The following is a 22,654-nucleotide window of genomic DNA, read 5'->3' as shown; positions in this document are numbered from 1 at the left end:
ACCCTTGGCCCTCAAGACGGAAGTTTCAAGAGCCACGCCGTCAAAGCCAGTCGGGCCAAATCCTGGTAAACACAAGGGCCCTGAACAAGGAGGTCTGGTCGTTGTGGAAGAAGAAGGGGACGCTCTATCCCTGTAGATCTGAGAACCTGTGCCGGGCCACGCCGGAGCGATCAGAAGCAGGGTTCCTCCTTCTTGTTTGAACTACCTTAGTACTCTGGGCAGGAGTGACACCAGAGGGAAGACACATGTCAGCCGAAAGCTCCATGGGATTGCCAGTGCATCTACGAACGTCGCTTGAGGATCCCTTGTCCTTGCTACGAAGACCGGAACCTTGTGATTGTGTAGAGAAGCCATCAAGTCCACATCTGGAAGGCCCCACTTGTCCACGAGGAGTTTAAATACTTCTAGATGGAGGCTCCACTCTCCGGCGTGTACGTCCTGACGACTGAGAAAGTCCGCTTCCCAATTGAGGACCCCCGGAATGAACACTGGGGATATGGCTGGCAGATGGCGTTCTGCCCATTGAGGAATCCTTGACACTTCCCTCATCGCTATGCGGCTTCGAGTGCCACCCTGATGATTTATGTACGCCACCGTGGTGGCATTGTCCGATTGTACTTGAACAGGTCTGTTCTGTATCAAATGCTGGGCCAAGTTCAGTGCATTGAACACCGCCCACAGTTCCAGAATGTTTATCGGGAGGAGAGACTCCTCCTTAGTCCAACGGCCCTGAAGGGAGTGTTGCTCCAACACCACGCCCCAACCCCTCAGACTGGCATCTGTCATCAGAAGGACCCAGTTGGAGATCCAGAACGGACGACCCCCGCTTAATCAGTGGTCCTGAAGCCACCTGCTCAGTGACAGACGGACCTCCGGAGACAAGGAGATCATTTGAGACCTGATCCGGTGAGGCAGGCCATCCCACTTGGCCAGAATCAACTTCTGTAGAGGGCGGGAATGGAATTGAGCGTACTCCACCATGTCGAAGGCCGACACCATGAGACCTAGCACTTGCATTGCCGAATGTATCGACACTTGCAGACGAAGTAGGAAGCATCGAATCTTGTCCTGAAGTTTCAGGATCGTCTCCTGAGACAAGAATAACCGCTGATTGTGAGTGTCCAACAATGCCCCCAGGTGTACCATGCTCTGAGAAGGGACCAGGGAAGATTTCTTCCAGTTGATGAGCCACCCGTGAGTTTGCATAAACTGGATTGTCACATCCAAAATGACGTAGGACAATTTCTGGGGAGTTTGCCAGGATCAGTAAGTCGTCTAGATACGGGAGGATCCTGATCCCCTGACGGCGTAGCACAGCCGTCATTACCGCCATGACTTTGGTGAATACCCGCAAAGCCGTGGCCAAACCAAAGGGTAACGCCCGAAACTGGTAATGAAGGTTGCCCACCACAAACCTCAGGTACTGCTGATGTGACATTGCAATAGGAATATGCAGGTAGGCATCCTGTATGTCCAGGGAGACCATATAGTCCCCAGGCTCCAAGGCCAGCACAATAGAGCGTAGAGTTTCCATACGGAATTTGGAGATTCTCACAAACTTGTTCAATGCCTTGAGGTTGAGAATGGGCTGGGAGGACCCGTTCGGTTTCGGGACTAGAAGCAGCGGTGAATAGTACCCCTTGCCTCTCTGAGCCAGAGGCACCTGTGCTACCACTCCCGAGTCCAGGAGGGACTGCACCACCGAAATAAGAGTTTTTGCCTTCACCGGATCCGAAGGAACGTCTGTTAGGCAAAATCGATGAGGGGGTCAATTTTTGAAGGATATGGCGTAACCTCGAGTGACGACTGCCCGATCCCAGGCATCGGAAGTGGTCTTCAACCATTCCTGGGTAAACCATAGAAGTCGGCCCCCCACCCTGGGATTCCCCAGAGGGAGGCCCGCCCCGTCATGCGGCAGGCTTGTCTATTTTGGAAGCAGGCTGACGGGCAGCCCAGGCCCCCTTGGGTCTGGGCTTAGCAGGTTTGGAAGTACGAGCTTGTTTCTGGTACGCCTGACCTTTTGCCTTTCCTGGAGGACGAAAGGAGCGAGAGAAGGTACTTTTAGCCTTCGGTGCCGAAGGTGTCGTACTCGGTAGGCAAGCTGTTTTAGCAGAAGCTACGTCAGCCACGATCTTATTGAGGTCTTCTCTGAAAAGAATGTCTCCCTTGAAAGGAAGTACCTCCAGGGTTTTCTTAGAATCCAGATCCACAGACCAGGATCTCAACCAAAGGATACGTCGAGCTAAGATGGACGTAGTTGCAGCCTTGGCCGCCAGCACCCCGTCATCGGAAGCCGCCTCCTTAAGATAATGAGAAGCCGTGGTAATACATGAAAGATATTGTCTAGCATGATCAGAAGCGTTGGAAGGTAGCTCCGCCTCCAGCTCCTGAGCCCATGCTTCAACAGCTTCAGCATCCCATGTTTCTGCAATGGTTGGCCTATGCACCGCCCCTGTTAGGGTGTAAATCGCCTTTAAACAACCCTACACACATCTATCCGTCGGTTCCTTCAGAGAGGTGATGGCAGTTACTGGCAGAGATGAGGAAACCACCATTCTTGCAACATGGGAATCTACAGGCGGAGGAGTTTCCCAATTTTTACATACTGTAGCTCCGCAGAGAGAGGATAGCGAGACAACATTTTCTTATGCGGCATGAACTTTGTTCCTGGATTTTCCCAGGATTCCTGACGTATGTCAGCCAGGTGTTGAGAATGAGGCAAAACTTGTTTAACCACTTTCTTACGTTTAAATCTGTCCGGATTTTTAGACACAGGCTCAGGTTCCGGTTCATCAGAAATGTGAAGAATCAGCCTGATAGCCTCAATCAAATCAGGGACATCCAACTGTGACCGTCCCTCCCCATCTGAAGCATCAGAGTCAGTGTCTGTGGGGTCAGTGTATGCGCCATCCTCATCAGAGGAAGTGTCTGGAACAGCGGCGCGTTTAGAAGACGCCTTAGTCTTGGGCGGGCGAAAGGTAGACTTCTTTTTAGTCAGTGATTGGTTCAAGTGCTGTAACTGAGATGAGATCTGATCTGCCCATGGCGGATTGACTGCAGGGACCATAAACTGCTGTACTGGCATAGGCGGTCCCACAGGGGGCATAAGTTTAGTTACCAGCGTATTTAATAATGTGGAGAAGGTAGCCCAGAGCAGGTCATTGTGGACCCCCGTTGCTACAAATCCACTGGGGGGCAAAGAACCCCCAGAACCTGAACTCGCTGCTGCCATGTTTTCCTCAAATGTGTCTGCAGCGTCACCTCCACTCAATGTGGGATAAGCCCCAGTCTGTTGCCCCTTGCAGCTGACATAATGAGAAGCTCAATATCAGGCAACCTAGTACAATATTAGCAGCACAATATCTAGCAAGAATTCCCAGTGTAGTGTTATCGGCACAAACCGGGAACCCAAGAGATATATGGTGACCAGAAATCACAGAGAAAAATACACAGTAAGTATATCTTGTGAAACACCTATATAGTCTAATAAACCTGACGCACTTAGCCTCCTCTGGTTACAGAATATAGGGGTAGCATGCTGAGCGAAATACACGAAATGGCAGTCACTCAGCAGCTACATGCACACACACAGAAAGTCACAATGTACAATGCAGAAATTATATCATACAATAAGACTGCACTGGACTAGCAATACAAAGTAATACTCAGTATATATATATATATATATATATACTGTAGATATAGCAAACCACAAGAAATACTGGATGTATATCACAGGGTATTTGTACCACACAACCCTGACTGTATGCACTCTTTCTTAACTAACACTGTCCACTGACATGTAGAATACTTAAGTGTCCTGTAAAATGCACAGCACTCACGTGCAGGCGGCTTTACAGAGGAGGATTTGCCCAAGCAGTCCCAGGAACAGCGCAACTCCATGTAATGGCGGCTGAACAGGAGTGAGGGAGAGAGATGCAGCTCCAGGGCGGGAACATTTGCCTAAATGGCGCCCTGGGGCTGGGGGAGGGGCTACAGGTCAGGCCTTATCCTCCATGCTGGCTTCCCCACCAGGCGCTGCGGCCTGTCAAACAAACGGTTTTATGAAGAAAACCAACCTGTGTCCTGGTGGCTAGTGGAGCCCCTGCCCCTTACAGTGTCCATGCCAGCACGCGTGGCCCACCTTCCACCGGCCACGCTAGATCGCGATTACAGCGTTCCAAAGAGACCCCCTTACCTCCCCCTGTATGCGGCCACGCGATCCGGGAGGACAGCGGCGAGTGTGTGACTAACCAGAAGAACACCGGAGCCTCCGCTGTAAGTACCCGGCAACCAGGGCACGGGAGTATACAGCGCCGCTCTGGGAGTGATGGAGCTGCAGCAGGGGATGTCTGACTGACATCCAGACACTGCTGCAGCCCTTGAAGTCTTCAGATTTCTTTTCTTCTGAAATAGCTTTTTCTTTAGGGCTGCAGGAGCAGCCCCCCTGTTGACTGCCTGCTTACTGCAAGGCACCAACTACAAAACTGAGCTCCTGTGCACGGAGGCGGGGTTATAGAGGAGGCGGTGCTGTGCATCTTGGGAACAGTCAAAGCTTTGAGCCTGTTGGTGCCTTGGATCAAGATCCTACTCTACACCCCCGATGTTATTCCTTTTGGAGCCCAGTGTACCCTGCAGCAGAAATGTATATAACATATGTAACTTTGACAAGGGAGATGGACCCCTCTCAGCTCTAGGCCCCATAGCAGCTGCACTCCCTGCACCTATGGTAGCTACGCCCTTGTGAGGACGGCAACTAGTTTACTTATATAGCCCCAGTATATCCAATTGCAGAACAAATTGGGAACAAAACAGTAAGAAACAAGACAGGGTGGGTGAGATGGCTGGGCTTGCAAGCTTACAATCTATAGGTAAATAGGTATTGATACATGAGGATAAATGTTAAATATTGCAGCCGGATTACAGAGGTTCTGTATGGGTTGCATGACCCAGTCCACAGCAATGTTGGGAGTCAGCAGGATGTGCAAGTGTTTAAAGAGGACATACTGTATGTTTTTTGTTAGATAGGTTACGGTTATCTGGTTGGGGCTGGATAAACACGTCAATAAACAAGCTTACCACTTTACATATATACATAATTATAACCTGAAGTTTGCATAAATATGCAGAGACCCAAAAAGAAGAGTGGGCCCTTTCCATAAGAGCTTACATTGTAGTGGGACTACGGGTGGACACATAGTGGGTGGGAAGAGCACAGTTTGGAAATGTGTAGGCTGGAGGGGTGGTAGGCTTCTAAGTAGAGATGGGTGTTATGGGCATGTTTGAGAGCTTATTTAGTGGCAGGGTAACAATCTCAGTCTTTATACATCAGATGAATGCACTGCGTTATCTGCCCACGTAAACATCCACTATTTCACAATAAGTTCAACATAGAAAAAAAAACATACACGCCTTACAAAGCCCATCAGTGTAGTAAACATTGTTATGCTATTACGATTTTTTTTTAGCAGCGCAAACTAGACACGTGGATCTTTACAAAGATGGCCGGTAATAGACAGAACACTCCAGGACCTCTAGGGTCCAGACTTGACAAGAGATTTATAAGCAGAAGCTTAGTGACCTCAGTTTTATAATGCAATGACTCTTAAGATAATTAAAAAAAAAGGTTGACGGCTCCATTGAAAGTAATTGAATTTGTCAAAGTACAGATGTTGTCATTCTGTTTATCGTGTTGAAATAATGTTAACGATCCTTTTTCAACCTCTCAGCTAGTAAAGTACTGTCGGATGAACATAGCAAGTCTACCTTGAACAAAACATGGACAATGTTTGATGAATGAAGATTTATGTTGAACACTGTCTCAAGTGAAAAAGTCCTGCACTAATCCACCTGCTCTTATTTGGTGATGCTTTCTCAAGGCGTACCTGTAGCCCCTTCACAGTAGAAGCAGTTTTTTTCATCCTACAAAATGGCACCCTGCAATGACAACTGTTTTTCATAAGGGGGGCTGCCTGTGCTACCTGTGCTGCAGTTTGGATGGGGCTGCCCATGTTTCAATGGATCTGGCAAGCATTGGGACTTGCCCATGCGCACAAAAATGGTGCAAGCGCACAAGCACCGTCTTCTGTTGACTTCATCGGCTGCAGCCCTTTCACTGGCTGGTAAAACTTAAACTTTCTGAAAGGATTTTGTTCAGGAAAAGGCAACATAAAGTTGTCCATGTCTGAATACCGAAGACGGTAAATATATGCTGATAGAGTCTAAAGTTGGACCTTGGTTTTTATTTATGCTCATCGCAAATAAAAGTCTGATAGGAAAATGGTTTCATTTAATGTAAAGGGTAGGACAGGGTCACTTGCAGCCAGTACATTTCTACCTTATGACACTACTGTAATAGCTTCAATACCAATCAATCTTGACATCATTTGCTTTACAACCAATCGAATGCAATTACACAAGGCTTGGATTAGGGCCAAGATTTTGTAGTAGAATAACTACTGCTCCAACTCCTAAATGAATCTTATGAAGTGACAGTCCTCCAAGAGTATGGGCGAGATGTATCAAAGTTTGGAGAGAGATAAAGTGGAGTGAGATAAAGTGGCCCGTGTACTAATACTTCACTTACCGTTGAGAAAAAGCCACTCCTGCTTCACCAGTTATCATTGTGAAATACAGTATGAGACGGCTACCGTGATATGTACTGAAAATAGCCCCCTCTCGGTGGTGTCAGCAGAGATGCATTGTACGTCCTAATTCACTTATGTGCAAAAACCGTCTTGCAATAAAGCCTGAATACTGCCCATAGTCTGTTTCTTCTTTTTCACCCCTTCTTAATCTCCCAACCCACCCCCATTTGTTTTGTGTAATTTCTTTAGATCTCATGTACTGTCTCTTTTCCTGGCAGAGAAAGTACGTACTTTATGCTCCATTCTAACTCCCCCCTTCCCCACTCTGCTCTGTCTTGCCCCGCCTACTCCCATACTTACCCCATTCCTTGTGGCTGCCTGGGTCCTGGTCTTCTATGGCGCTAGGTCTGCTCGGTCTCCCTAGCAGTGGGACCATTGGACAGGTGCTACACATATGTCTTGGAGATGGGACAGGCCTTACACAATTATTATATAGATTAGTATCACTTGTGAAGTATAGATTACTCTTGATATAACATCACATTATCAGTGTAGAAGTCAGTACCTGAGTTGTTTAGAGGAATCCGCTCTGACTAGCGGGGTTTCAACTGAATGTTCAAACAAAGCGCCTTCTGGTCCTGCAACAACAAAAAACAGAATAATATATTGAATTGTTTATAGCAAGGCAACTTTAGGTACATTTTACAGATGATGGGGCCGATGCAGACGTGCGTGGTTGCATCGCTACAGTTGGATGAATGGACATAACTATGTGGTAACAGAGGCTTTCGCGCGCAGACTCATTTCAGTGAGGACGTCGGGGTCTGCAGATGCAACTACAGTCTATGCTGGGCTGTGTGGACACAGAGGGACAGAGGTCTCTGTTTACTCCTAGTACAGTGCATGTGCAAGTGTGTAAGAATAATGATTTTTAACCAAACATAGGGTACAGAGCCAGGAGCTTCACTGACACTCGGTGTGCTGAAAAGCCAAAAGAGGCATGGTCTCACTGGAAGGGGCGTGGTGTCGTGGCCGAAGCCCATTTTCATCACTCCGGGGTGGGGGGGGTTATCAAGCATTCCTGAAGATGCTGGGCTGCCGACGGAGACTGGTCTGGCTGCACTGTTATCTCCGACACTGTGACCAGAGCCGAGTGCTGCACGTAATGTCACAGTGTAGCACCCGGCTCCTGTCACTCAGGAGGAATCAGCATTTTGGTTCCACCCCTCGGAGGGCCGTACCCCCTAGTGATGCCACTGGTCGGTGCATTTGCATAGACTGCACATGGGAGCAAATTTAGTGCACGCAATGCAAATCCATTTGTGGCCTAATTGCATGCAACTCTAATTGGCAAGTCTGGCATGGTGGCATGTGCTCGAGGGAGCTGTCCTGCAGTACGGTGACCTCTTGCAAGATGGGCTTTGTACATCTTATAGCCAGAGAATTAAAATTAGTCTATGTCATGTACTGTCTTCAGCAGTCGCCACCTCTCCCTAGTTATTGTCCTTAAAAATATTCTTATTTTCTGATATTAACTCAACACAACTCCTCATTTCCTGATGGTGACTGTAGTGCACTATGTTGAACCGAGACAGTAGTGCATGTCAGGAGCACCTCAGCAGCAAAGTGTCCCCAGACACAATTTCAAATGACTGTCACGTGTGTGCTGCGCATTCCCTGCCTCGCGGTTTGCATTTCTGTCTGACATACCTTAATTAGGCAGTTTGCCGTTATTTTTGTGTATTGTGTAAAACAAGAAACCTGGTATATAAGATGCTGAAAGGTTATGTTTAACCCAGTGGTTTCCAAATTTTCTTGAATCACGGTGTCCTAGAGTATGAGTACATTTTTCACGTCACCCAGGGGCGGATTAAGGGCCACAGGATCCTGGGACTGGATATGATCAAGGGCCTATTGTGAGAAGGGGAAGAGCTGTGACTAGTGTGGGTGTGGCCAGTGCCATGTGGATGTGCACAGCCTTACACTAACAGCTCAGATGTCGCCTTAAGTGTAAAAGTAGAAAATGGTATCATTTGATGAGGAAATTCTGAAAACAATTTCAATACTTATTATTTATTGCTGACCAGCTGGGTGTCTGGTCATCAACATGCTGCTACAATGATGGGCCTTGTTTTATGTGAAGGCCTGGAGCTGCGGCTCCATTTGCCCCCTTGTTAAGTTGGCCCTGATGACACGCCTAAGACAAAAGAAATTATTGAGAAATGCAGGAAAAAATATAAAATTATGTAAATTGTGCTTATGCTGTAGGGTGGTCTTCAGTATGCCGGCGGTCGGGCTCCCGGCGACCAGCGCCGGGAGCCCGACAGCCGGCATACCGACACTTATTCTCCCTCGTAGGGGTACACGACCCCCCTGAAGGGAGAATAAAATAGTGTGGCGCGCGTAGCATGGCGAGCGCAGCGAGCCCGCAAGGGGCTCATTTGCGCTCGCCACACTGTCGGTAAGCCGGCGGCCGGCCTCCCGGTGCCGGTATGCTGGTCGCCGGGAGGCCGGCCGCCGGCAGATCGTAGTGAACCCTATGCTGTATGTCATCCTATGGAACATTTATGTGGTGGTAGAGGTTCCGCTTCTGTTTATCACATATTTCATGATTGGCAGCCACCGGCACCACCGGGTTATGCCTGTCACATTGACCATACATAATTTAATGTGGCTCTGGACCTCCAATAACTGGCGCCTCTGCATGTGCCCTGCAACACTCCACAGTGCCATAGCACCCAGTTTGGGAACCAACGGTTTAACCCTTTTTATTATTTTTCACTCAAACTTCACCAAAAGCCTAAGGTAACTTATGTCTTTGCAAATCTTATTGTGGTGTATGGATTATTGTAAGGGTCTCTACAGATGAACTGTCCATGCAGGCTGGGGCATAGTGACCATGCACCTGTAGGAGCATCACACATCACATAGCACTTTGTTAAATCCCGGTTTCACCTTTTAATTTATAAATTGCAGCAGAAAGGCTGATCCCTTCATACACTTATTTTATTTAACAATAAAACTGTATAGACAATGGTGCTTCACTAAAAGTTGATTAGAAATAGAAATAAAAATACAACAAGATTGGAGCTGCTATGGTAGAGCTTTTGTAATACACTTACTGTAGGCCTGGTTCAGAGATTGGCGCAAATGCTGTCGTAGCTGCAATTCTGTATGAACATCAACCTTCAGATTAACAGCATGATTTAAATATGGCCATTTGAAGTACGCTAGAGCCAAGGGCGTAGCTGCCATAGGTGCAGGAAGTGCAGCTGCTATGGGGCCTAGAGCTGAGAGGGACCCACCTTCCCTGTCACAATTACATGTGTTATATACATTTGTCTCCATTGGGTGGTACATAGGGGTCCTTACAAACTTTTGCTTTGGGGTCTACATTATATCTAGTTATGCCCTAGGGCCTGCTCATTGTAATGTGGCATAAAATGAACTGGAGGGCACTATAGTGTTACATAATATGAACTTGGGCACTGTAATGTGGCACAATATGAAGTGGAGGCACTATAGTGTGTCATAATAACAACTGGGGGCAGTGTGATGTGGCACAATATGAAATGGAGGCACTATAGTGTGGCATAATAAGAACTGGGGGCACTATATGTCATAATGTGAATTGTGGGTACTGTGTTGCATAATGTGTACAGACAGCCCTACAATGTGACATCATGTAACTTAGGGCACTAGCATGGCTCAGAAAATGAACTAGGGCACTTTCATGGGTCATAAATTAAACTGCTGCGGAGAGGTGTCTCTCTAGAAGCATTGGATCAGAGGCCCCTTCAAAACATTGCTATGGGGCCCACAATGTTCTGTCTACGCCCCATGTTTACTGCATATGGGATAGCAGTTGCAAGCGGAGACACATTCCCGTAATGGCATTTGAGTTGCCACTCTCCTGTTACCTCCCACAAATGCTCCTTGAATGTCAAGCCTCACTGTGACCACTATTACAAGACCATGGCGTTACCTACACAGTGCAACCTAGGCGCATGCGCCATGGCAAACACACACTCCACTGTGTACAGCATCAACATTGCATCCAGCTCTGTATCAGGTCCCAATAATGGGGGTCATTCCGAGTTGTTCGCTCGGTAAATTTCTTTGCATCGCAGCGATTTTCCGCTTAGTGCGCATGCGCAATGTCCGCACTGCGACTGTGCCAAGTAAATTTGCTATGCAGTTAGGAATTTTACTCACGTTTTTTTCCTCGTTCTGGTGATCGTAATGTGATTGACAGGAAGTTGGTGTTTCTGGGCGGAAACTGGCCGTTTTATGGGAGTGTGTGAAAAAACGCTACCGTTTCTGGGAAAAACGCGGGAGTGGCTGGAGAAACGGAGGAGTGTCTGGGCGAACGCTGGGTGTGTTTGTGACGTCAAACCAGGAACGACAAGCACTGAACTGATCGCAGATGCCGAGTAAGTCTCGAGTTACTCAGAAACTGCACAGAGATGTCTTATCGCAATATTGCGAATCTTTCGTTCGCAATTTTGATAAGCTAAGATTCACTCCCAGTAGGCGGCGGCTTAGCGTGTGCAAAGCTGCTAAAAGCAGCTTGCGAGCGAACAACTCGGAATGACCCCCAATGTACAGTCTTGGACTTCAGTGCGAACAGTTCATCTGAAATAAGGAAATTTAGCTACAAGAGAAGAGAAACTAATGATGGATATCTATCTGATAGATTGTATTTAGTATAAGGATGTCACTGTAACTATCTTACATGGCGGCTGTAAAGAAAATTAGTTAAACAGCTTCATTCTGTCTTTCAATCCAGTTTCAAGGCAACAGTATAACCCCATCGTTAGGCATGATACTCAAACTCCCGACAGCCCAGGCCATGAATTAAGTTATTTAATTGGACCACAGGAGGTTTGACATTTCGGATGATTATTTTGCAATTAGTGTTTGAGTGATAAATCTTTCTTTCGACTTGAGAAAAAGATGCTAAAAGTGAAGTTTATATGGGATTTAAATATAATCCAGAATCCATCAATGATTGGAGATACAGAAAACTATTTTTGAGATTTTACTGATTAAGAATAAACATTCTAAATTATTGTAATGGGTATATTGTTAAGATATAGAGATGGGAGTACAGCAAGTTTTGGAGCTGTATAGTATCCCATAAGCATTAATTAAAAGAACTATCACAAACTTGTACAAATAGGGTCCGATTAAATTAAAAGTGAAGGCCGCAATGGGCCGTTCTGGATGGGCAGCAACATCACAACTTGTTCCTTATACCCTTTAGAAATGCACAGGAAAAGTAGCGATTTTGAGGGTTAATAGAAACATTATGCAATATCCTAATATTAAAAATGTAAAATGCAAATATGTGTATAGCCAAATATCATGGTGATGTTTGACGGCACATTATTCTGAATTATATCAGCCCCAATATATATACAGTACTACATTAAAAACATTTTTTTTTTCCGTTTGGGATTTATCCTTTTTTGTATGTTCATGATGGGAAAATAATATATTCTGCATATATAAACATAACCTACGTAGGATAGATAATATTACTAAAGAAATGCATTTACTTATAAGCATGAGACAGATAATCCCCACTGATTTTTTTAACCCTAAAGCATCCTGGCACAATGGGGGAGAAGTGGAGAAAGATACCAAGCGGCTAATTTATCTACGAATGATAAAACTCATTGTGAGTGATAAATGGTGCACCTGTTATATTTTAAACACATGACAGTTGAGGGCTGATTGGCTGGAGCTCCATTTATCATATGCAACAAGTTTTATCACTCGTTGATAAATGAGCCACTAAGTACCAATCAATCAGCTCTGAACTAATTTTCAAAAATAAAATGTACTAAGCCTTGAAAAGTGATAATGTGGAGAGAGATAAACTACAGACTAACCAGCTCCTAACTGCGATTTTTCAAACATAGCCTGAAACATGGCAGTTAGGAGATGGTTGACTGGTACTTTGGGATCATTCCGAGTTGATCGCTCGCTAGCTGTCTTTAGCAGCCGTGCAAACGCTATGCCGCCTCCCACTGGGAGTGTATTTTAGCTTAGCAGAAGTGCGAACGAAAGGATCGCACAGCGGCTACAAAATATTTTTGTGCTGTTTCTGAGTAGCTTCAGACCTACTCAGCGCTTGCGATTACTTCAGACTGTTCAGGTCCTGTTTTGACGTCACGAACACGCCCTGCATTCGCCCAGCCACGCCTGTGTTTTTCCTGGCACGCCTGCGTTTTTCCGAACACTCCCTGAAAACGGTCAGTTGACACCCAGAAACGCCCACTTCATGTCAATCACTCTGCGGCCACCAGTGCGACTGAAAAGCTTCACTAGACCTTGTGTGAAACTAAATCGGCCGTTGTGAAAGTACATCACGCGTGTGCATTGTGCCGCATACGCATGCGCAGAAGTGCCTTTTTTTTGCATCATCGCTGCACAGCGAACATTTTTAGCTAGCAATTAACTCGGAATGACCCCCTTTATCTCTCTCCACTTTTTCACTTTTCAAGGCTTTAGTACATCTGCCCCTTAAGGGGGGTACTCACGGAGCGATATTCTAAGCAATCTGACTAGATTGCTTAGAATATTGGCATGATCACTCCGTGTGTAGCCCCCTCAGCGATAGCGATGCGCGGCCCCGTACATTGCTATCGCTGCTGCTAGATTGGCCTGCATGCAGGCCAATCTAGCGGGTCGCTCACTTCACCCGCTGGGTAAAGTGAGCGGCCCCCCCATCTCCCCCCGCACGCTCAGCACAGATCGCGCTGTGCTGAGCGGCGGGAGAGATGTGTGCTGAGCGGTTCGCTCAGCACACATCTCTCCTGCATCGGCCCGTCTATATGGGCCTTTAGCCTGTAAAATGATAGGAGATGATTGGCTGGTTCTTTATCTCTTTCCATGCTCTCTATAAGTAATCTTTCACATAAATAACAATTATTTCTTTATAAAACCAATATAAACACATATTACACAAAACTGAATACAGGTTGAGTATCCCATATCCAGTGGCGTAACTACTGCCCCCGCAGTCCTCGCGGTGGCTTGGGGGCGAGGGGCTGCGGGGGCGCCACTGATTACAGCAGACTGACATGCGGACGAACGTCCGCATGTCAGTCTGCTTTATTGGAGGGACACGGCGGGCGCAGCGTGTGCCTATCCTGTGTCCCTCCTGAGCCCTGCATCATCTCCGGCGGCCCGCGGGTCTAATAGGGGGAAGTGCCGTCCGTGAGCCAATTAGAGCTCACGGACGGCACTTCCCCCTATCAGACCCGCGGCCGCCGGAGATGATGCAGGACTCAGGAGGGACACAGGAGAGGCACACGCTGCGCCCGCCGTGTCCCTCCAAGTTCTCCAACAAGCGGCGGCTGCACTGCGGCATATCTGTCACGGGGGGGGAGAGAGGAGAGGGTGTCTGGCACCGGGGAATATATGGCCATTGGGGGGGGGATGTCAGGCACTAGGGGGGATATCCGGCACTGGGGCATATATGACACTGTGGGGGGGGGCGGGGGATATCTGGCACTAGGGCATATCTGGCACTGGGGAAGGGGGGGGGGGATATCTGGCACTGGGGCATATATGGCACTGGGGGGGGGGGGATATCTGGCACTAGGGCATATCGCACTGGGGGGGGGGGGATGTCTGGCACTGGGGGGGATATCTGGCACTGGGGCATATATGGCACTGGGGGGGGGATATCTGGCACGGGGTGGATATGTGGCACTGGGGGGGGGGGGATATCTGGCACTGGGAGGGAATATCTGGCCCTGGGGCTTATATGGCACTGGGGGAGAATATCTGGCACTGGGGGGGAATATCTGTCACTGGGGATATATGGCACTCGGGGGGAATATATGGCACTGGCGGCATATCTGGCACTGGGGGAATATCTGGCACTGGGGGCATATGTGGCACTGGGGGGGAATATATGGCACTGGCGGCATATCTGGCATGGGGGGAATATCTGGCACTGGGGGCATATGTGGCACTGGGGGGGAATATCTGGCACTGGGGGCATATCTGGCACTGGGGGGGTATATGTGTACCTGGCACATGGGGGGGGGGGCTATATTTGGCACCGGGGGCATGTGAGTACCTGGCACCGTGGGGAAATATCTGGCACTGGGGACATATGTGGCACTGGGAGCACAGCCCTAGCAACAAGGACTACCTCCTAGCAACGAGCATGACACCCAGTGCATGAAACACCTGACAACGAGCATGACACCCAGTGCATGAAACACCTGGCAACGAGCATGACACCCAGTGCATGAAACCCCTGACAACGAGAAGGTAATTGAAAAGTAATTAGAAGCCTTACTGTAGGACTTAATGTGTAATGGGCATTACGGTGTGTGGCATAATGTATCACGGACATTGTGGTGTGTGTCATAATGTGTCACAGGCATTACGGTGTATGGTATACTATATCGCGGGCATTGTGATATGTGGTATAATGTCTCAGGGTCATTGCAGTGTGTGGCATAATGTATCACGGACATTGCGGTGTGTGTCATAATGTGTCAGGCATTACGGTGTGTGGTATACTATATCACGGGCATTGTGGTATGTGGTATAATGTCTCAGGGTCATTGCAGTGTGGCATAATACATAACGGGCATTGCGGTGTGTGGCATAGGGTATAACGGGCAGGGCATTGCGGTATGTGTCACAGGCATTACGGTGTATGGTATACTATATCACGGGCATTGTGGTATAATGTCTCAAGGTCATTGCGGTGTGTGTCATAATGTGTCACAGGCATTGTATGTGCTATAATGTATCAGGGGCATTGCAGTGTGTAGCATAATGTATAACGGGCATTGCGATTCCTGTCATAATGTGTCGGGGGCATTACGGTGTGTGGCATAATGTGTCGGGGGCATTACAGTGTGTGCATATTGTGTCATGTGCATTGTTGTGTGCGGCATAATGTCTAAGGGCCATTGCAGTATGTGGCATAATGTATACTGGGCATTACTATAAGGAGGAAAAATGACAAATAATGTAAGGGGCATGAATCAGGATTATTTTTCTTTCCTGTGGTGGCTAACGTCTGGGCGTGCAGGTTGCAAAACTGGGGTATAAGGTAGTCTTTTCCTGCAATACCACGCCCCTTTACGAGAAACCACGCCCATTCCAACAAAACCACGCCCCTTTTTTTGCAGCGCGCGCCTTCGCGCGCGCATATTTGTCCCTTTCTTGCTCCCAGTTATGCAGCGGGGGGGGGGGGGGGGGGGGGGGGGGCGCCAAAAATTTTTTGGCTTGGGGGAGAAAAATTTCTAGTTACGCCACTGCCCATATCCAAATATTCCGAAATACGGAATATTTAGAAACACAGAATTTTTTGAGTGAGACTTAGATCGTGGAACCTTTGTTTTCTGATGGCTCAATGTACACAAACTTTGTTTAATACACAAAGTTATTAATATTGTATTCAATTACCTTCAGGCTGTGTGTTTAAGGTGTTTATGAAACATAAATGAATTGTGTGAATGTACACACACTTTGTTTAATACACAAGCATTTTGGATAAGGGATACTCAACCTGTAATGGGAAAGAAAGCTCTTTATTTTATATGTTTCTATTATGTTGTTTTATGGTTACTCTCTCACATTTAATACATTTGCTATAACATTGCCAGAACTCAAATCAACGGTATAATTTACTGTAATTATAAAAGAACAATAGAAATTTCAATGCTAGATTGTTTTATGTTGATAGGTAAGAGATACAGTAAATAATATAATAAATATATATATGAAAACTGCATTAATTGCTTTAATGTCCCAATTTAAGCTTAATTACTAGTATAGTAGCAAATTATGTAGAGCAAATAAACAATTATTTTGGTAATTTGCAACAAATTAAATTTCTAGTGTAAATTTGTAAAATGAAAAATATTTACAGAATAATTATAGTTTACTCTAATTCAGCTGAACTGTGATCAGCACAAAATCTAATTGAGTTGGGATTTATCGACCGTTATTACATTTTATAAAAATTTTAAAAAAGAAAGAAAAAACGTAGTCTAACCAATTTTAAAGAGCAGTAAAATAAATCCTGTCCACCACTAATAGGCCTTTGTTATTAGGTATTGTAGATGAGCAATTTGGATAAACACAAATATAATTTGTTTTGTAACACGACTCTACACAAGGAAGCATATGCCTCAATACTCTACTAAACAGGAAAAAAAATCCACTAATTAAATCATAATGTTATTAGAGACATTATGCAACATCTTAATATTAAAAATAAAATAAAAAAAGTTATATTGTTCAGCAATAACATTTTTTACACATTTGTAAAATGAAAAATAGCGGTCTCCAAATAAATAGTTTATGTACACAGATATTATTAAAATATAACTAAATAAAAACTCCTACACAGAAAGGCGCTTTTGCAATTGAGACATGGGACAGATGTATTAAGCCTTGAAAAGTGATAAAGTGGAGTAATAGTGCGTGATAAAGAACCAGCCAATCAGCCCCTAACTGCCATGTTATAGGATGTGTTTGAAAAATCACAGGAGCTGATTGGCTGGTACTTTATCACTCTCCACTTTATCACTTTTTAAGGCTTAATACATCTGGCCCACAGTACCGGAAACGTTTTGAAAAATTGCTGGGCGATCCTGGGCGCATGCACAGAGATTGCCCGTTTTATGGGCGTGTTATGGTAGTGTCACAGAAGTGTTTGCCTACACAGATGCTCAATCTTCACATGGGGGCCTTACTAAAATCTGCACCTGCTATAGAGCTAGTGTAAGTTTCGATGATGCAACCGATGGTAGCACCTAATGAAGCATCATGTGGTATGACTTTGTATAGACAGCGTCTAGCAGCTCACAGTGGGTGTATCCGTACTTGAACATTCATATGCACAGTTGTACACCAGGGAAGGGCTTTGTAGCAGCATTTGCCGCAGATGGGCACAATATATCACATACTAACCTTTCAAATCTTAATACGGATTCAGTTTTGCAGTGTGGGTATAGTCAACCAGTGCACAGCCTATTTACCTGTATAGTTAGGTCATAATATTTATATATACATAACAGTGTGTGTACCCAGTGCTCCTTTGCATAGGAGTGCTGGGTCTCTGGAGTTGAGTGCAAGGGAAGGAGGAGATAGAAGCAGAGGAGGAGGGTCGTGTCCAATGCTAGCTTGGTTGCTAGTAGCTACAACTCCTAGCATAGAAGTAGTGAGAGAGGAGCAAGAAGAGATGTTAGAGCCTGACAAATGTGCAGTGACTGGCACTGACAAGGAGAAAAAGGAGAAGCCGCGGACTTCAGGCAGAGTTGGTAGGCACGGCCAACATTGTACTACCGCTTCATGAATCAGAGCTGACTCAAGATAAACAGCAGTGACACTGAGCTCAGTGAGTCTTCCAGAGAGAGAAGTCCAGAGTGAATGTATAGTGGAGCGATGGTCTGCAAGAAGAGACAAAGACTAAGAGACTAAACATATTTTAGAGAAAGTAAAGGTAGTGAGGAGAGCCCAAATCCTTTAGAGAGAGCATCTGGCCTCATAGAGAAAGACGCATGTTTGACAGATAAAGCTGCTAACATTAAACAGAAATCTGTCATTCTTGCTGAAAGAGCTGCCATACTATCAGTGCTAGTATCTAGATTACTAGAGAAAGCTGCCAGGCTCACAGAGGGAATTGTTCATTCCAGAGGGGAAACTACCATAGTGTATATTTCAAGAGATGCAGTACAGGATGCCAGACAGTGTCCAGGTTCATTCCAAAAGGAGTTCAGGTCTAGGCCAGAGGAACCCCAGAATAGTTGTTTGCAGAATATCCTGTTCCATTTCAGTTGTTCCAGAGTGATACTACTACATACACCCTATAGAGGAGAGTCACTGGAGAACCATCTAGGCCCCTGATGTTTTAAGGGCCCTTCAGATTAGGGACTCATTTATTATGGTTGGAAGGTATTTACATAGGCAGTTAGTGTTTTATTTCTGGTAGACTGAGGGAGCTCGTCACCCTTGAGATCATAGATTATTACGGGGGAAAAAACTGTGGAGTCCGTCTTTGTGTCCTGCGGGATGCATTTTGGGAGCATTAAAACTACCAATTTTTTTAAAACCCTTTCAAGCAAAAAATGAACCCCAACCAGACACTGAATTATGGTAAAAGGCAGCAAGGGTGAAGAGCCATGATAAAGTCATCATAAGAGCGAGGAGGCTCATGTACGCAATCACAAATCTGGCCTTCCATATCCGTGTTTGAAGGTTGCTACTGTATTTATGGTTTGCCGTTCACATTTTTTTTAAAAAGTATGTTTCAGTTTATGCTGGAATGTGTTGGAGCTTATAACATGGTCAGGCTGGTCTGACTTTCTCAAATATATCAAATATATTTTCTTAAAATTGGTTAAAAAAATAAGAATTTACTCACCGGTAATTCTATTTCTCGTAGTCCGTAGTGGATGCTGGGAACTCCGTAAGGACCATGGGGAGTAGCGGGCTCCGAAGGAGGCTGGGCACTCTAGAAAGATCTTAGACTACCTGGTGTGCACTGGCTCCTCCCACTATGACCCTCCTCCAAGCCTCAGTTAGGTACTGTGCCCGGACGAGCGTACACAATAAGGAAGGATTTTGAATCCCGGGTAAGACTCATACCAGCCACACCAATCACACCGTACAACTCGCGATATGAAACACAGTTAACAGTATGAAACAATAGAGCCTCTCAACAGATGGCTCAACAATAACCCGATTTAGTTAACAATAACTATGTACAAGTATTGCAGATAAACCGCACTTGGGATGGGCGCCCAGCATCCACTACGGACTACGAGAAATAGAATTACCGGTGAGTAAATTCTTATTTTCTCTGACGTCCTAGTGGATGCTGGGAACTCCGTAAGGACCATGGGGTTATACCAAAGCTCCCAAACGGGTGGGAGAGTGCGGATGACTCTGCAGCACCGAATGAGAGAACTCCAGGTCCTCCTCAGCCAGGGTATCAAATTTATAGAATTTTGCAAACGTGTTTGCCCCTGACCAATTAGCAGCTCGGCAAAGTTGTAAAGCCGAGACCCCTCGGGCAGCCGCCCAAGATGAGCCCACCTTCCTTGTGGAATGGGCATTGACAGATTTTGGCTGTGTGCAGTATGTGCAAGCTGAATTGTACTACAAATCCAACGAGCAATAGTCTGCTTAGAAGCAGGAGCACCCAGCTTGTTGGGTGCATACAGGATAAACAGCGAGTCAGATTTTCTGACTCCAGCCGTCCTGGAAACATATATTTTCAGGGCCCTGACAACGTCTAGCAACTTGGAGTCCTCCAAATCCTTAGTAGCCGCAGGCACCACAATAGGCTGGTTCAGGTGAAACGCTGACACCACCTTAGGGAGAAACTGGGGACGAGTCCTCAATTCTGCCCTATCCATATGGAAAATCAGATAAGGGCTTTTACATGATAAAGCCGCCAACTCTGACACTCGCCTGGCTGAAGCCAAGGCCAATAACATGACCACTTTCCACGTCCATATTTCAGATCCACGGTTTTTAGTGGCTCAAACCAATGTGATTTTAAGAAACTCAACATCACGTTGAGATCCCAAGGTGCCACAGGAGGCACAAATGGGGGCTGAATATGCAGCACTCCTTTCACAAATGTCTGAACTTCAGGTACTGAAGCTAGTTCTTTTTGAAAGAAAATTGACAGAGCCGAGATCTGTACCTTAATGGAGCCCAGTTTTAGGCCCACATTCACTCCTGCTTGCAGGAAATGCAGAAATCGACCTAGTTGAAATTCCTCCGTTGGGGCCTTTTCGGCCTCACACCATGCAACATACCTCCGCCATATGCGGTGATAATGAGTTGCTGTGACCTCTTTCCTGGCTTTAATAAGCGTAGGAATGACTTCCTCCGGCTTTCTTATTATTCTCAATACCCTTGGTATGAGAGGTAGAGGAGGGAACACATAAACTGACCGGTACACCCACGGTGTCACTAGAGCGTCCACAGCTATCGCCCGAGGGTCTCTTGACCTGGCGCAATACTTCTCTAGTTTTTTGTTTAGGCGGGACGCCATCATGTCTACCTGTGGACGACCCCATTGATTTACAATCATTTGGAAGACTTCTGGATGAAGTCCCCACTCTCCCGGGTGGAGGTCGTGCCTGCTGAGAAAGTCTGCTTCCCAGTTGTCCACTCCCGGGATGAACACTGCTGACAGTGCTAGTACATGATTCTCCGCCCATCGGAGAATTTTTGTGGCTTCTGCCATCGCCGTCCTGCTTCTTGTGCCGCCCTGTCGATTCACATGGGCGACTGCCGTGATGTTGTCTGACTGGATCAGCACCGGCTGGTATAGGAGCAGGGATTTTGCTTGACTTAGGGCATTGTAAATGGCCCTTAGTTCCAGAATATTTATGTGAAGGGCAGTCTCCTGACTTGACCATAGTCCTTGGAAATTTCTTCCCTTTGTGACTGCCCCCCAGCCTCGTAGGCTGGCATCCGTGGTCACCAGGACCCAGTCCTGTATGCCGAATCTGCGGCCCTCCAGAAGATGAGCACTGTGCAGCCACCACAGAAGAGACACCCTGGTTCGTGGAGACAGGGTTATTAAACGATGCATCTGAAGATGCGATCCAGACCACTTGTCCAACAGGTCCCACTGAAAAATTCTGGCATGGAACCTGCCGAATGGAATTGCTTCGTAAGAAGCTACCATCTTTCCCAGGACCCGCGTGCAGTGATGCACCGATACCTGTTTTGGTTTTAGGAGGTCTCTGACTAGAGAAGACAACTCCCTGGCTTTCTCCTCCGGGAGAAACACTTTTTTCTGGGCCGTGTCCAGAATCATTCCCAGGAACATTAGACGTGTCGTGGGGACCAGCTGTGACTTTGGGATATTCAGAATCCAACCGTGCTGGCTCAGCACTTCCTGAGATAGTGCTACTCCCACTAACAACTGTTCCTTGGATCGTGCCTTTATTAGGAGATCGTCCAAGTATGGGATAATTAAAACTCCCTTTTTTCGAAGGAGTATCATCATTTCCGCCATAACCTTGGTAAATACCCTCGGTGCCGTGGAGAGTCCAAACGGCAGCGTCTGGAATTGGTAATGGCAATCCTGTACCACAAATCTGAGGTACTCCTGGTGAGAATTGTAAATGGGGACATGCAGGTAAGCATCCTTGATGTCCAGGGATACCATGTAATCCCCCTCGTCCAGGCTTGCAATAACCGCCCTGAGCGATCCCATCTTGAACTTGAATTTTTTTATGTATGTGTTCAAGGATTTCTAATTTAAAATGGGTCTCACCGAACCGTCCGGTTTCGGCACCACAAATAGTGTGGAATAGTAACCCCGGCCTTGTTGAAGTAGGGGTACCTTGATTATCACCTGCTGGGAATACAGCTTGTGAATCGCTGCTAGCACCGCCTCCCTGTCTGAGGGAGCAATCGGCAAGGCGGATTTTAGGAAACGGCGGGGTGGAGTCGCCTCGAATTCCAGCCTGTATCCCTGAGATACTATTTGCAGGATCCAGGGATCCACCTGTGAGCGAGCCCACTGATCGCTGAAATTCCTGAGGCGGGCCCCCACCGTACCTGGCTCCGCCTGTGAAGCCCCACCGTCATGCGGCGGACTTGGAAGAGGAAGCGGGGGAGGACTTTTGTTCCTGGGAACCTGCTGTTTGCTGCAGCCTTTTTCCCCTGCCTCTGCCTCTTGACAGAAAAGGCCCTCCTTTTCCCCGCTTGTTTTTCTGGGACCGAAAGGACTGAACCTGGTAAAATGGCGCCTTCTTAGGCTGTGAGGGGACATGGGGTAAAAATGCTGACTTCCCAGACGTTGCTGTGGAAACTAGGTCAGAGAGACCATCCCCAAATAATTCCTTTCCCTTATAAGGCAAAACTTCCATGTGCCTTTTGGAATCTGCATCTCCAGTCCACTGGCGAGTCCATAAGCATCTCCTAGCAGAGATGGATAATGCACTTACTTTAGATGCCAGCCGGCAGATTTCCCTCTGTGCATCTCTCATGTATAAGACTGAGTCTTTGATATGGTCAATTGTTAGCAGGATCGTGTCTCTGTCTAA

General features: G+C 46.6%; 1 protein-coding gene across 1 annotated transcript in view; it reads right to left on the bottom strand.

Moving 5' to 3' along the window:
* The window catches only part of SGCG (sarcoglycan gamma), a 356,819-nt gene that overhangs the window by 28,278 nt on the left and 305,887 nt on the right, over nt 1–22,654 (bottom strand). The window contains exon 6 of the mRNA XM_063951669.1: nt 7,153–7,225. Coding sequence (XP_063807739.1) covers nt 7,153–7,225 — 73 coding nt within the window. The remainder of the gene's footprint in view (nt 1–7,152; nt 7,226–22,654) is intronic.

This window comes from Pseudophryne corroboree, chromosome 2, assembly GCF_028390025.1.
Source record: "Pseudophryne corroboree isolate aPseCor3 chromosome 2, aPseCor3.hap2, whole genome shotgun sequence".
Taxonomy (NCBI): Eukaryota; Metazoa; Chordata; class Amphibia; order Anura; family Myobatrachidae; genus Pseudophryne; species Pseudophryne corroboree.
The sequence above is the reverse complement of the archived record's forward strand: the minus strand, read 5'-3'. Positions and strand labels throughout refer to the sequence as shown.